The sequence below is a fragment of the Microtus oregoni genome, unplaced genomic scaffold, assembly GCF_018167655.1.
Source record: "Microtus oregoni isolate MIOR12 unplaced genomic scaffold, Mior012 000005F_ref0000423, whole genome shotgun sequence".
NCBI classification, from domain to species: domain Eukaryota; kingdom Metazoa; phylum Chordata; class Mammalia; order Rodentia; family Cricetidae; genus Microtus; species Microtus oregoni.
In genome coordinates this window covers 26,621,504-26,636,045 of record NW_024543064.1, presented here as the reverse complement: position 1 = coordinate 26,636,045, position 14,542 = coordinate 26,621,504, and the positions used below count along the sequence as shown (strand labels likewise).

Here is a 14,542-nt window from a genome sequence, read left to right as displayed (position 1 = left end):
TACGACACTGCTCCTTCATTTCTCAAGTCAACCACCATGCCAAATTTGCAGCATTAAGAGACAAGATCTGCCCAGAATTCCCGCTGTTCCAGAGATGGTTGGCATGTTTCGATTTGGTCTGTGTCAGTTCAATGTTGTTGTTTATCTTTGTCTGTTGAGTCATGCTTGGCTTTGAACCAATTATTAAGCTTCCATTTGCTGAATTAAATTTTAAAATGGCATCTTTCAGAACAAAATGAGCTGAAAATGAAATTTAAATCACCTAAATCAAGACTGGGTACAAAGCCTTGACATTAACCTCTTGAGGTATAAACATAAAATCAGTAGTTTTCCCTTCAATCTTGAGGCTGACTTTTCAGAGTCACTGAGATTTAACTTTGAATATTTTTTTCTTTAGCCAATTATACATTTAATGTTTAAGTGCTATAGAGCTACAGAAGCCATCAATAACAAAACTTTACTGACTTTATCTAAATAAGTTTTAAGGTCATAATAAATTTTCAAGAAAAAAATTCCAGATACTTATTAAGAGGATAAAATGATACAACAGTACCTTGCTAGCTCAATTTGAAAGAAAAACAAACTGCACAAAGATCCCCTCCAGTATTTACACCTGTGTTTCCCCCTACTCACATGAAGAAAATTATAAGCATTCTAAGTTTTTTAAATTCATCCGTAGAAGAAAATTTAATCCCAGGAGTCAAGAAGATGAGACAAAGGATCTCAAGTTCAATGCCAGCATGGACTACATGCTACAAAGCTGCCATGCTTTCAATGAAATGAGAAACCTGCCTTAACAAACCAAGAGAACAACTGAAATGGAGATGTTTACTGACGGTTTGAAAACTAAAGGTTTTCACGATAAATTAAAGAACAATCATTTTCACATTTAGCAAAAGAAAACTGCTGGTGTTTATAACACTTACTTAAAACTTAAAGCTTTTAGTTTTAAGATGTCTTGTTAAATAAATGGTAACTTAGTGACCAGCACATTAATATATTTCCACGATCTCTGGTAAATTCCTGTCTTTTCATTGCTGATAAATGAGTTTGTTTTAAACCTTCAAAATCAAGTTAGTAAAGATAACCAGCTATATGATTTCAAGCAAGGAGTTTAGACACAAACAAAATGCTTTCTTCTAAAGTGTACTGTCAAAGGACAAGAATTAAGCAAACAGCCTGACAATGAAAACCCATCCTAACTGCCATGTGACAGGAACAGAAGTGACCAAAGTCCTTCAATGCCCAAAACAGCTCAGTCATCATCTCAACATACAAAACCATGCCCCTACCTCAGCCTGCGTTTCCTTGAACGGGAGACAGATCGGCTTCTGGACCGAGACTTGGAAAACGATCGAGACCGAGATCTGGATGCAGATCTTGAGCGAGAAGAGCGAGACCCAGACTTCGATTTGTTTGTTTTTGACATCTTGGAAGAGAGGGTTGCCGTTCAACACCTAGTGTAAGAGGGTACATTCAAACAAGCACGAGTTACAAATCACAACTATCTAAGCACCGGGGGGGAGGGCTCAATAAAATTATTTTAAAAACCAATTCATAGCCAGGAATGTTCATGAACACCAATAATCCTAGCATTTGGGAGGAGAGGCAAGGATAGGGTAGTTTATGTAGTTACAGGCCAGTCAGAGCTTCATAGCAAAACCCCAACTCAAAAAACATAACTTTACTCTCTCCTACTTTTTATTTTTATATTATTTGGGGCTAAAGAGATGGATAATCCTACTGCTCTAACAGAGGACCTTAGTTCAGCTCCTACCACATTCAGGGTCACAACCATGTGTACCCTCTGTCTATCTATCCATGTAGGCCAGAATAAGATGTCAAATCCCCCAGAGTTAGAGTTACAGTAGACTGCTGTGAGTTGTCCATTGAAGGTGCTAGGAACTGAACTCAGATGGGTACCTACCATAGTAGAAGTTCTCAGTTACTGAGCTATCTCTCTCACCCAAGACTAGATTTCTTTTTTTTTTTTTTTTTGGTTTTTCGAGACAGGGTTTCTCTGTGGTTTTGGAGCCTCCAAGACTAGATTTCTATGTGGATGTTAACAATCAGAACTCAAGGCCTCATACGTCCATGGCAAGCATTTTACTGACTCAACTATCTCCCCAGACTAACTCATTTTCTGGTCTCCATTTTTCTTAGGGGTGGAGGGGTCTTTGAGGAGACAGGGTTTCTTTGTGTAGCCCTGGATGTCCTATAACTAGTTTTGTAGACCAGGCTGGCCTCAAACTCAGAGATCCACCTGCTTCTGCCTCCTGAGTGGTGGGATTAATGATGTGCACCACCACCACCACCACCAGGCTAGTCTTCATATTTTTTAGGAGTCATACTGAGTAAGTAGTCTCAAAGTCAAGTGTGGCAGTACACCCTTTAATCACTACACTCAGGAATTAGAGACAGAGATCTGTGAATATGAGGTCAGCCAGGGCTACAAAATGAGACCCTGGCTGGGCAGTTGTGGCACACACCTTTAATTCCAGCACTCAGGAGGCAGAGGCAGGCAGATCTCTGTGAGTTCCAGGCCAGCCTGGTCTCCTCTACCTGCCAAAAAGAAAAAGAAAAAAGCAATGTGTCAATTAAAAGCATCAAAACTAACTTTTTCTATGAGTTTCTATGGGTTTTCTATGAGTTCTGGGAAGCAATCTTGGGTTGTTAGGCCTGCACAGCAAACACTTCCCAGTGAGCACTCATCTGAACTCCGGTATATTCTTAGTGCTTGAGTGTTTTGCACATATCTATATGTGTATTAGGTGCACTCCTGGCAACTAATAGGTCAGCAAAGTGTGTCAGATGCCTTGAAACTCAGGAGCTGGAGTTAGGGATATTTATGAAGAGGCATCAAGTGGGTTCAGGGAACCAAACTGGAATCTTTTTTTTTTTTAGAACACTCTTTTTTTTTCCTTTCCTTTCTTTCTTTATTATGTATACAATATTCTGTCTGTGTTTATGCCTGCAGGCCAGAAGAGGGCACCAGACCTCATTACGGATGGTTGTGAGCCACCATGTGGTTGCTGGGAATTGAACTCAGGACCTCTGGAAGAGCAGGCAATGCTCTTAACCTCTGAGCCATCTCTCCAGCCCCAAAACTGGAATCTTTTGTAAGAACAATAGTGCTCCTAATCACTGAGCCATTTCTCCAACCTCTCCCTGAGATATATCAACAAAATCAAATCATATGATCTGCCCTATCAAAAAAGGGGAGAGAACTTTCAATGACCACACTAAAGGCAGAACATAGACATTCTTGTCATACTAGCTAGATAACTGAGATATGGCTGAGGCTATATATTGTTCAGTCTGTACACTGGCTGCCTAACACATACAAGGTCCTGGGTTCAATCGCAAAACTAAATAAAACGTGAGTATGATGCTGTATGCTTGCCATCCCAATACAGAGGAGACAAATAAGAGGATCCAAAGTCAAATAAAGGTCACATCACCTGGCCTGTTCAGGACATGTCTTAAAAAAAAAAAAAAAAAAGTGAGACCCTATTTCAAAAAACGAAGGGAGGGAATGGAAAGAAAGGGGAAGAAAAAACCACCAGCTATAAAGTTAAAACAGCACTCCCTATTTGTGCTATTTGTCTCAGGGTGGCTAAGGTAGGAAAGCACAGCTCAGGTGAATTTTAAACATGTTTACTATTTTCTTCATTTCTCCCGAGAATGAACTCTCCAGAGTAAAAGGGAGAGGGGAAACAACATTAAGAACAGCTGTGACGATCCATCTAGGGAACACTTTCAAAGACTCTGAACCCCACATATAATCAAGAAGCAAATTACAGATCTCTCTTTGACACATCTATTAAATGCCTCATATGCAATTTTGTACTAAAATCAGCAAAAAAGATCTTTCAATTTATAGAAAATATTCACACCTGCATCAAACACTTTCCTAAAGGGTAGGAGTCATCCTTCTGGTAATTTTACTGCTGAAACAACTTAAAAGTTTTAAAATCTGCATATGTTATAAAAACAAAATTACTTAGGAACTAAGTTTTAAAATACTTTTTTTTTTTTGCTTGTTTTTGAGATTTTAAGATAGGATCTTACTATGTGGCCCTTGCTGGCCAGAAATTACAAGATCTCCCTGCTTCTGCCTTCTGGATACTGGGATTAAAGGTATAATAGCTATTTATTTATGAAAATTGGTTAAGATTTGCTTTCAAATAACCAATGGATACATATATAAATATTTAAAATAATCTAGCACAAGGCATGGTGGCAGAATGTCCAGGTTAGCTCCTATGAGGCTAAAGCCAATAGGATTCTGGGTTTGAGGCCAATATGACAATCTCTTTCTTCTAAACTTTAAGCTTATTTTACCTGTACTGTATGGATGTACTTTCTCAAGTAAATAAACAAAAAAAAATGAAAGGAAAAATATTTACATCCATACAGAGTCAACAATTAAGGTTAAGAGCACTGGCTGTTCTTCTAGAGGTCCTGAGTTCAATTCCCAGCAACCACATGGTGGCTCACAACCATCTACAATGCGATCTGGTGCCCTCTTCTGGCCTGTAGGCATACATGAATGCAGAACACTGAATACATCATAATAATAATAATAATAATGATAGTAATTAAGTTGGGCTGGAGAGACCGCTCAGTGGTGAAGACCACTAGGTGCTCTTCCAGAGGACCCAGGCTCAAATCCCAGGACCCACATGGCAGCTCACCACTGTCTGTAACTCCATTCGGGGGATCTGACACCCTCACACCAAAGTACAGCAGATAAAATTAAATGAATTATTTAAAAATAAATAACAATCCTTGCCGGGCGGTGGTGGCGCACGCCTTTAATCCCAGCACTCGGGAGGCAGAGGCAGGTGGATCTCTGTGAGTTCGAGACCAGCCTGGTTTACAAGAGCTAGTTCCAGGACAGGCTCCAAAACCACAGGGAAACCCTGTCTCGAAAAAAAAAAAAAAACCAAAATAAATAAATAAATAGCAAGTCTGTCACAATAAAGGCTGGAGAGAAAGCTCAACCATTAAGAAAACATACTGCTCTTGCAGGGGACCAGGGTTCAGTTCCCAGCTTACACACTGGACATCTTAAACTTTACAGCTCCAGGGGATCAAATGACCCTGACCTCCAAGGACACCTGTATTCAGGTGCACATACCTACACACAGACACAGACAGATAATTTCTGGGTGGTGATGCTGCACACCTTCAATCCCAGCACTTGGAAGGATCTGAGTTTGAGGTCAGGCTAGTCTACAAGAGCTAGTTCCAGAGCAGCTAGGGCTATTATACAGAGAAACCCTATATTAAAACAAACAAACAACAAATATATCTAAGCATTCTTCTCATCATTCTATCAAGACTCAATGAACACTTTTTGCCCTATGCATGCCTTTAAGTTTGAAAATATAGAAAACAAAACTGGAGCCGGGCGCTGGTGGCGCACGCCTTTAATCCCAGCACTCGGGAGACAGAGGCAGGCGGATCTCTGTGAGTTCGAGACCTGCCTGGTCTACAGAGCTAGTTCCAGGACAGGCTCCAAAGCCACAGAGAAACCCTGTCTCAAAAAAGAAAGAAAGAAAGAAAGAAAGAAAGATAACAAAACTGGTAAGTTCCCTGTCCCAATTACAGGTAGAAAGCAGCTGGTTGGTGGTGGCACACACTCTTAATCCCAGTACTCATGAGGCAGAGTCATGCGGATCTCTGAGTTCAAGGTAAGCCTGGTCAATAGAGCATACCAGGATAGCCAAAGCTACACAGAGAAAACTGTGTCTCAAAAAAAAAAAAAAAATCAAAATCAAAACACAGGCAGTGGTGCACGTCTTTAATCCCAGCACTCAGGAGGCAGAGGCAGACGGATCTGTTGAGTTTGAGGTCAATCAGGTCTACCAAGAGGTAGTTCCAGGACAGGCTCCAAAGCTTCAAAAACCAAAAAATAAAATAAATAAATAAATAAAAATCAAAACAAACATAGAAAGCTGAGAATAACCATTTCTTGCTCCACCCAAAAGGAATAGAAAATAATAAACAGTCAGTCAGTTCAATTTAAATTTAAAAATTTAAACTGCATAAAGTGTCCGGTACATAGTGCATTTTTTTAAAAGTTTGTTTTGCCTGTATGTTTGCGTATCAAATGCATGTCTGATGCCCTCAGATGTCAGAAGAAAACATCAGGGCTGGAGAGATGGCTCAGAGGTTAAGAGCACTGACTGCTCTTCCAAAGGTCCTGAGTTCAATTCCCAGCAACCACATGGTGGCTCACAACCATCTGTAATGAGGTCTGGTGCCCTCTTCTGGCCTGCAGAGATACACACAGACAGAATATTGTATACATAATAAATAAATATAAAAAAAAAAAAAAAAAAAAAAAAAAAAAAAAAAAAGAAAACATCAGATCCCCTGAAACTGGAGTTACAGATGGTTATGAGTTGCTATGTGGATGCTGGGAACTGAACCCAGGTCCTATGCAAGAGCAGTAAGTTCTTAACTGCAGCTCCTGGCACCTAGTATATCTTAAACTATGTTTTGCTTTAGGACGTCCAAAGGGCATATTCATAAACTTCCTCAGATTTCAAGAGATTTTATTGTCATTTACTTCTGTTTAAGTAATAAGTGATCAGATATCTTCTTATACAATACAAAGTAAACCGCTATGTTCTTTTATTGGCTAACCTGGCCAGTGCTACAGTGAAGAAATACAGGAGACAAGACCTGTATTATCAAGATAAGTCAAAAAGGTCTTCAATGTAAGGCGGCGGTGGAGGCAGCACACACCTTTAACCCCAGCACTCCGGAGGCATCTGCCTATCTCTGAATGAGGTCAGCCTGGTTTGCAGAGAGTTCCTGGTCAGTCAGGGCTATACAGAGAAACCTGTCTTGATAAACTAAAGAAGAAAAAAAAGGGGCTGGAGAGATGGCTCAGCGGTTAAGAGCATTGCCTGCTCTTCCAAAGGTCCTGAGTTCAATTCCCAGCAACCACATGGTGGCTCACAACCATCTGTAATGAGGTCTGGTGCCCTCTTCTGGCCTTCAGGCACACACGCAGGAAGAATATTGTATACATAATAAATAAATAAATAATTAAAAAAAAATCTGTGATGCTATTGGGGGGGCAGAAATCAACATCAAGCTGAAGGGCATTCATTTAAAACTTTTCCCCTACAAATCCCAGTGTAAACAACTTGTTTTCTCTTGAGAATTTACTTGATACAAAGGGTCTATTAAGATCATGCTCCATCTATGCAATTAATGTTTCATCAGTAGGGAAAGAGAACGAACAACAAAGCTGGCAGTTAATCTTTGGCTCACCCCAGAGGCTCCTTCCTCTCCTGTCCCTCAGAGTGACGGCTATTTCAGTATGTATTGTAAATGAGTATGCATTACCAGTGGGAATATTTTCTTAATTCTTAGAAAAACTTTGAGCTTTTCTAACTAATGGCTTATCCCTTCCAGTTCTTATTATTAAACTAAGTTGGCAGCCAATTGTTATAGTAACCATTTTTTAAAATTAATTCATTTCCCCCAACCCCGTGTGTGTACATACACTCATGCACAGGTGCCTACAGAGGCCAGAACAGGGTGTTGGATCCCCTAGAACTAGAGTTACAAGTAGTCTGCCCAATATGGGTACTGGGAACCAAATTTGGGTTGACAGTCAGTCCTCTGGAGAGCAGCAAGTGCTCTTAACCACTGAGCCATTTCTCCAGCTTTACCCATTTTCTAAAAACTGTCACCAGAGTAGGACTCAGTGGTTCAAAGCCAGAGTCCCAGCTACTGGGACTAAGTTGTCCTGGAACTCACTATGTAATCCTCTTTCATCCCCCAAGAGCTACCACACTCAAATACAAATATAATCACTAAGAATTTTTCAAATTACAGGGCTGAGCGTAGTGGTTTATGCCTTTAATCCCAGCACCCAGGAGGCAGAGGCAGATACACACATCTCTGAATTTGAGGCCAGCCTTGTCTACACAGAAGTTTTAGGTAAGCCAGGGCAAAAAAGACATGGTCTCAAAACAAACACCAATAACAACCATATAACCCGGGGGCTGGATGTTAAGAGAGCTTGCTGTGCAATCATGAGGACCAAAGTTCAGATCCCAGTACCCATTTAAGCTGGGCATCCTACCAACTCCTATAACATCAGCTTGGGAGAAGATGGCAACAGAGGAATCACTGAGGTCCAGTGGGAACATAAAGAGCTCCAGGTTCAGAGGCCCAGATTCAAAGGAAGAGGTCAGAGCAACAGATGAAGAAACCTAATGCCTTCTCCTGGCCTCTGCATGTATATAGGTATGTTCAACCACACACACACACAACATAAAACCCCTATTCAGAAATCTTCTGAATCATAAATTCAACATAACTGGTGTGTGTGTGTTTTAAGACAGGGCTTCACTATAAAGCCCTGGAGGGCCTGGAACATAAATGTTTTTAAAATTAGTGAGGTTATTAAGATCATTTTACCACCAAGATTTACCTTAGTAGAATTAATGATTCAACTTGAACTGCCTCCGAAAAACACCAGCAGCACCACTGGCTTCTCCAGTTTACAGTCAGGGTCTAATTCTGGAATGAGAGGAAGTAATAGAATGGCTACCACACCTCAAAGATTCTATTATTGCTTGAAACCCACAGCAAAAATTCTTCTTTAGAGGCTGGAGAGATGGCTTATTTGTTGAAGGGAGGAGTTTTCCAGTGTTAGAACACACTAGCAGAGAGGGGGGGGTAGGGGGAGGAGGAGAAGGAATGGGGAAGGAGGGAGGGAGGGAGGGGAAAGAAGTACTGCAGACCAGCATTAACAGATGAACAATTTCATCAGTAATCCTAGTACTTGGAGGGCAGAGGCAGACGGCTTTCTTTGAATTCGAGGTCAGCCAGGACAGACAGAGTTACAGTCTCAAGCCTCCGCCTCCCCCACACACAAAGGAATTCTATTTTTAAGTGGTAACTGCCTATAGTCTCAATATTTGGGAGGCTGAGGCAAGAAAATTGTCAATTTGGAGTAGGCAAAGTAATTCTATCTCCAAAAGGGGCAGTAGGGGACACACTTCACAAGATGTAACAGTACTTCAAGAATAGCCTGAATTCCCCAGGAGCCTTAAGATAGGACCCTAAATGTGTTTCCTGACCTCCACATACACTCCCTACACACAAACATGTAATCACACATTTGTTTCAGAAAAGGAAAGGAGAATGGAGACAGCTTAAAAGTCCACTAAGCACTCTTAAGAGGACTTGGGGTCAGTACTTAGGAGTTAAGAGTTCTAGATCAGTCTGGAACACAGAGCAAGTTCTAGGATAGGCTGCAAAACTCCACAGAGACAAGAAAAACAACAAAGAGGACTTGGGTTAAGTTAAATTCCAAACACCCAAGGGGCACTCATAACCATGTCTAAGTTCTGTTTCGGGTGATCTGGCGCCATCTTCTGAACTCCTTGAGCACTACACATAGTTGGTACAGGCAAATAGGCAACCACCACACACAAAAATAAAAAATTAAAAAGCGGGAGATGCAGGGTGGCAATGGCACACACCTTTAATCCTAGCACCCAGGAGGCAGAGGCAGACAGACTGCCGAATTGAGGCCAGCCTAGTCTGTAGAGCCAGTTCCAGGATAGCCAGAGCTACAGAGAAACCTTGGCCTTTTTTTTTTTTTTTAAAAAAAAAAAAGAAGGCTGATGAGATGGCTCAGCTGGCAAGTGTCTGCTTCAAACCCTAGGAGGCAGTTATAGTCAACTGTGAGCTACCAAACATGGGTGCTGAGAGTCAAGTTCTCTCTGCCATAATATAGTCTGAACTGATCTGGAATTCACTGTATAGTCCAAGAAGATCTTGAACTCTAGAGATCACTGACTTCTGCGTGTTACTCTGACCAGCAGAATTTCCTTATTGTTTCTTAAATTATCACACACAGAGACACAGAGAGAGATCAGAGAATTTACAAATGTCAGTTCTCTCCTCTCACCATAAGGGGCTTGGAACTCAAACTCTGTTCATCAGGTTCAGGGGCAAGTTTCTTTCTTTCCTGGTCACCCCTACTCTGAAAGCCAGGATTCTATACAGTTTTACTGCCTTTGGTGCTGTAGATGAAACCCAAAGCCTCCTGAAGCAATGCTGGCTTTCAGGTAATGAAACTTCCTGAACGACTTAAAGAAACACCTTCACCTCAATGAATACTCCATCAATTCCCTATTAACCCCACCTTTTTACTAAAATAGAGGGATGCCAGTTATTTGCCATTAACCTAAAGGGGGGGGGGCAAGTGGCGGTGACTTACGCCTTTAATCCCAGCACTCAGGGGGCAGAGGTAGGAGGATCTCTGTGAGTTCAAGGCCATCCTGGCTAGTTTCCAGCATGGGCTCCAAAGCTACAGAGAAACCCTGTCCTGAAAAAGAAAAAAATAAAGTAAAAAAGAAAAGAAAAAAGAAACTAAAACCAAGGCAATAAATTTTACAGATGTGTATTAATTTTAAAAATAAAAATTCTGGCAGGGAGGTGGTGGCATGCACCTTTAAACCCAGGACTTGGGAGGCAAAGGCAGACAGAACTCTGTGAGGCCAGCCTGGTCTACAGAGAAACCCTGTCTCAAAAAACAAAACAAAACAAACAAACAAAAAGGACCCTTAATAAAATTGTCCTCAAGCATCAAAATAAATAATAAATATACAAATTTTGGAGGAATGTTTGGAGAGCACTTACTTGCTGCTCTTGAAGAGAACCCAAGTTCAATTCCCACACTTACAACCATCTCTAACTGCAGTCCCAGAGATGCATATAGTGCACACACATTAATACATGCAGACAAAACACTCACATACATAAAAATAAATCTTTAAAAATATATATGGTTGAGTCGGGCAGTGGTAGCACATGCCTTTTAATTCCAGCACTCAGGGAGGCAGAGGCAGGCAGATCTCTGTGAGTTCCAGGGCAGCCAAAGATAATGATAACACATAGAAACCCTGTCTCCAAATAAATAAATAAATAAATAAATAAATAGATAAAAAGAAACCGACTGGAGCACTAACAATTATCAGAACCCCACTCAAGTTGAATGGTGCTTAGTCTGCAGACTAAAATACCAATCTTACTAAGTGTGATTGCTCACCTCGGTAGTCACTAACTTTCAGGAGACAGAGGCAGGAGGAAAGGCCCTACCTAGACTAATTCCAGACCTAGTCTCTAAGCCAGTCAGTCAACCTATCCATCTATCTCTAAAACTGGAGATCGGTCACAGGTGCTAAAAGATATGAAAAACAAAGAAATGGTATTTTCAATTAGTTTCTCTCTTTTCTGAGACAGGGTCTCACTATGTAGTTCTGGCTGGCCTGGAACTCAGAGATCTGCCTGCCACTTGCCTTGGAGTGCTACAAATGAAGTGGAGAACCACCAATCGCAGCCATGAAGCTCTTCATTCAGTTTATACAAAATGTCATCAAGCCAGGGTAATGGAGTTCGCCTTTGGGAGGCAGGGGAAGGCTGGGATCTCTTGAGTCCCAGACCAGTCAGAGATACACAATGACACTCTTTTGTGTGTGGGTGGGGGGGGGGGGATTTTTGAGACGAGGTTCCCTGTGTAGCTTTGGAGCCTCTCCTGGAATTCACTCTATAGACCATTCTGGCCTCGAATTCACAGAGATCCACCTGCCTCTGACTCCCTGGGAGTGCTAGGATTAAAGGCCTGCCTGGGCCAGCCACCACCGCTGGGGTTGAGACCCCATCTTTAAAGGAAAAAAAAAGGCAAAGAAAGTGGGTGTGGTGGCAAAGGTAGAGGGTCAAAAGTTCAAGGCCAGTCTCAACTACTTACAGAATTTACGGGGAAAAAAAAAAGAAATTAAGAAAGCGACCATGCCTAAGCAGTTGCACTACTTCTTTTTGATGTCACGTAAGTACTAACATTAGTTCAAGATACACATCTCCAAACAAAGAACTGAGTGAGCCCTGTTTTCCACAAGCTTCAAGGCATCAGCCATTTTAAACAGAATCTACACATCGAACTGTCTATCGGGACAGACTACAATACAGACAATATTTTCACAAACAAAAGTAGGAAAGGGGGGCTGGAGAGATGGCTCAGTGGTTAAGAGCACCACCTGCTCTTCCAAAGGTCCTGAGTTCAATTCCCAGCAACCACATGGTGGCTCACAACCATCTGTAATGAGATCTGTGCCCTCTTCTGGCCTGCAGGAAGAGTACTGAGAATACTGTATACATAATAAATAAATAAATAAATCTTTAAAAAAAAAAAAGTAGGAAAGGTCCGAAAAATGACTATGCTATTCGGCTTTCCACTCAGGCCCCCCAATCGAGACGCCTATACACGGGTAACAGACGCTAAGCGATCTTCAGTTCAGTTAATCTCACTGAATCTTACAAAAATCCAACAAAGTTGTCAGCGCTATGCACTCCCATTTTAGAAAAAGAAAAACGGAACTACCTGGAAGTGTGGACTGAAATTTAAAATCAAAAGCTGGCAAAGCCCACTTTCTTGGCTCTCTCCTGTAACGTCCTTGTCATCCATATTCCCGGCAGGTTTCCCTTCAATCCATTTCACAACCTCCCCGCTAACAGTGTACTTGTACCGATGGCTTCCAACTTCTGGGCCACCAGTGTGGCGGGCCAACTACCGCCGCCAAGCTCCACCCATTAAGGCTCAGAAGGGTAAAGAAAATGAAAAGCTGCTTAGGTGTGGAACACAACTGCTTCTTATGAGCAGGACTCAAGCCAAGTGCCACCGGAACCCAAGTCAGCTTCACTTGCAACCCAAGGGGAAAAGTGGGAACACCATTTTTCCGATGGGAAATAAATTTGGATTATGCCTCTGGGCCACACGGCAGAAGGGGAGGAGAAAACACACAAGAAACGGAAATATTAAGATTTAGTGTATATCCGCCACATGCGCCCTGGAAGACAGAACCAGGCCAATCGAGACTAGGTGGGGGAAGGGCGTTTAAGAGTTCCCGGAAAAACAATTCAAATAATGGGGTTCGTCCGACCAGGGAAGGGGAAAGGTGGAATTGGTGGAAGGCATCCCTCCCGCAGAGTGCAAAGAAGTTGGCGAGCGGTTCTAGAGAGAAGACGGCCGGAGCCTGGCGGACTAGGCCGGAGCGGAGGGAAGCGATGAAGGGCGGGGAGGGGGAGGAGTCGAGCGAGCAGGCCCGATCAGAGCAGGCCCCAGCAGAGCGCGGGGTAGCCGCCGCACGCTAGGCCTTACCCTCGCCGGGACCCAGCCGCCGCCGAGAGAAGAGAAAAACCCACAAACACGGGTACCAGGCGAGGTGTCCTAACTCTCATCCGCGGCGGTCACTCACCTGGACCCGCCGAAGCGACGACTCGTCGCAGTCTCGCAACGGCACAACCGGCCCGAACCTCGCCCCCGCCCGACAGCGCGCCCCGCGTCCCCGCTCTCCGACGACGGCGGCTACCGCCTCGGTCCGCTGCCTCCTGGGAAATGTAGTCCTAGAGTCACCTCTCTTGACTCACCGGACGGCCTCTCGAACTTTATTTCCCAGAAAGCAAAGCGAACGTTGGACCCGCCGCTTTGCGTCACGCGCCCGCTGATCGAAGGTCACGTGGGGGGCTGCGCTGCGTCCCCTCCCCTCCCCCCCTACAGCCTGTGTGGCCCTGAGGAAGAGGGAGGGAGGTGGACGGAAGGGGCGGGGGCCTTGCTGACGCCACTGCCCCCTCCATTTTGGAGCACCTTCTCGGGAGGCTGAAGCTGGGCCTGAGCCCGACCCACTCGCCCGCCTTCCTGCGTCCTCGGGACTTCTTCTGTTCCTGGCTGGTGGCCGCCAGGCGACTTGGCTTTCATTCTCCACCACGCCTTCTCCCGCTTTGTGACCTTGAGCAAATCGTTTAGGTGTAAAGTGAGATTTGTAATTCGTGTTTCACAGAGTTGTTGGGAGGCACTTAATGAGCACCAGGAGTCCCAAAAGCACAAGGGAAAGTGGAGAAGAGTTGTTTTGATCGTGTGACCTCGGGGGACTCGGAAGCCCGGCTGCACAGCGCTCTCTCCAACAGCCGCCTCCCGATCTCGCTTCTTGACCGTGTGAACCCGGAGAGGTTTTTGTTTTGTGTTTCGATTTCAGAGACAGAGTTTCTCTGTGCAGCTCTGGCTGCCCTGAAACTACCTCTGTAGACCAGGTCGACCTCGAACTCACAGAGATCCGCCCGCTTCTGCCTCGAATGTTGGTACCTTTTGAACAAGAAACGGCCTGGAAAGTGAATTCCTGGAGTGTGCATCTGATGATGTTTGGTTTTTGAGATAGGGTTTCTTTGTGCAGCCTTAGCTGTCCTGGAACTTGCGCTGGAAAAAAAGGCTGGCCTCGAATTCAGATACACACCCGTCTCTGCCTCCCAAGTGTTAGGTTTAAAGGCGTGTGACACCACCGCGCAGCTGATTTCTTTTTTTCTTTTTTGGTTTTTTGAGACAAGTTTTCTCTGTAGCTATGGAGCCTGTCCTGGAGCTAGCTCTTCACCACCCGGCTTTCTTTTCTTAAACTTTTATTTTTAGGATAGAATCTTCCTCTGTACCCCAGGCTGTCCAAACCCGAGG

At 43.5% G+C, this 14,542-nt stretch overlaps 1 protein-coding gene across 4 annotated transcripts in view; it reads right to left on the bottom strand.

Annotated features, from left to right (window-relative positions):
• The window catches only part of Thrap3 (thyroid hormone receptor associated protein 3), a 34,864-nt gene extending 21,430 nt beyond the window's left edge, over positions 1-13,434 (bottom strand). For 3 of the 4 annotated variants that reach the window (XM_041651548.1, XM_041651550.1, XM_041651551.1), the window contains exons 1-2: positions 13,299-13,434; positions 1,293-1,457 (exon numbers count right to left, since the gene is read on the bottom strand). In XM_041651548.1, the coding sequence (XP_041507482.1) occupies positions 1,293-1,429 (137 nt within the window). In that variant the 5' untranslated portion in view covers positions 1,430-1,457; positions 13,299-13,434. Of the gene's footprint in view, positions 1-1,292; positions 1,458-8,464; positions 8,554-13,298 lie in introns of all 4 variants that reach the window. The other variant, XM_041651549.1, reaches the window with a different exon arrangement.
• Between the last annotated feature and the right edge of the window lie 1,108 nt (positions 13,435-14,542).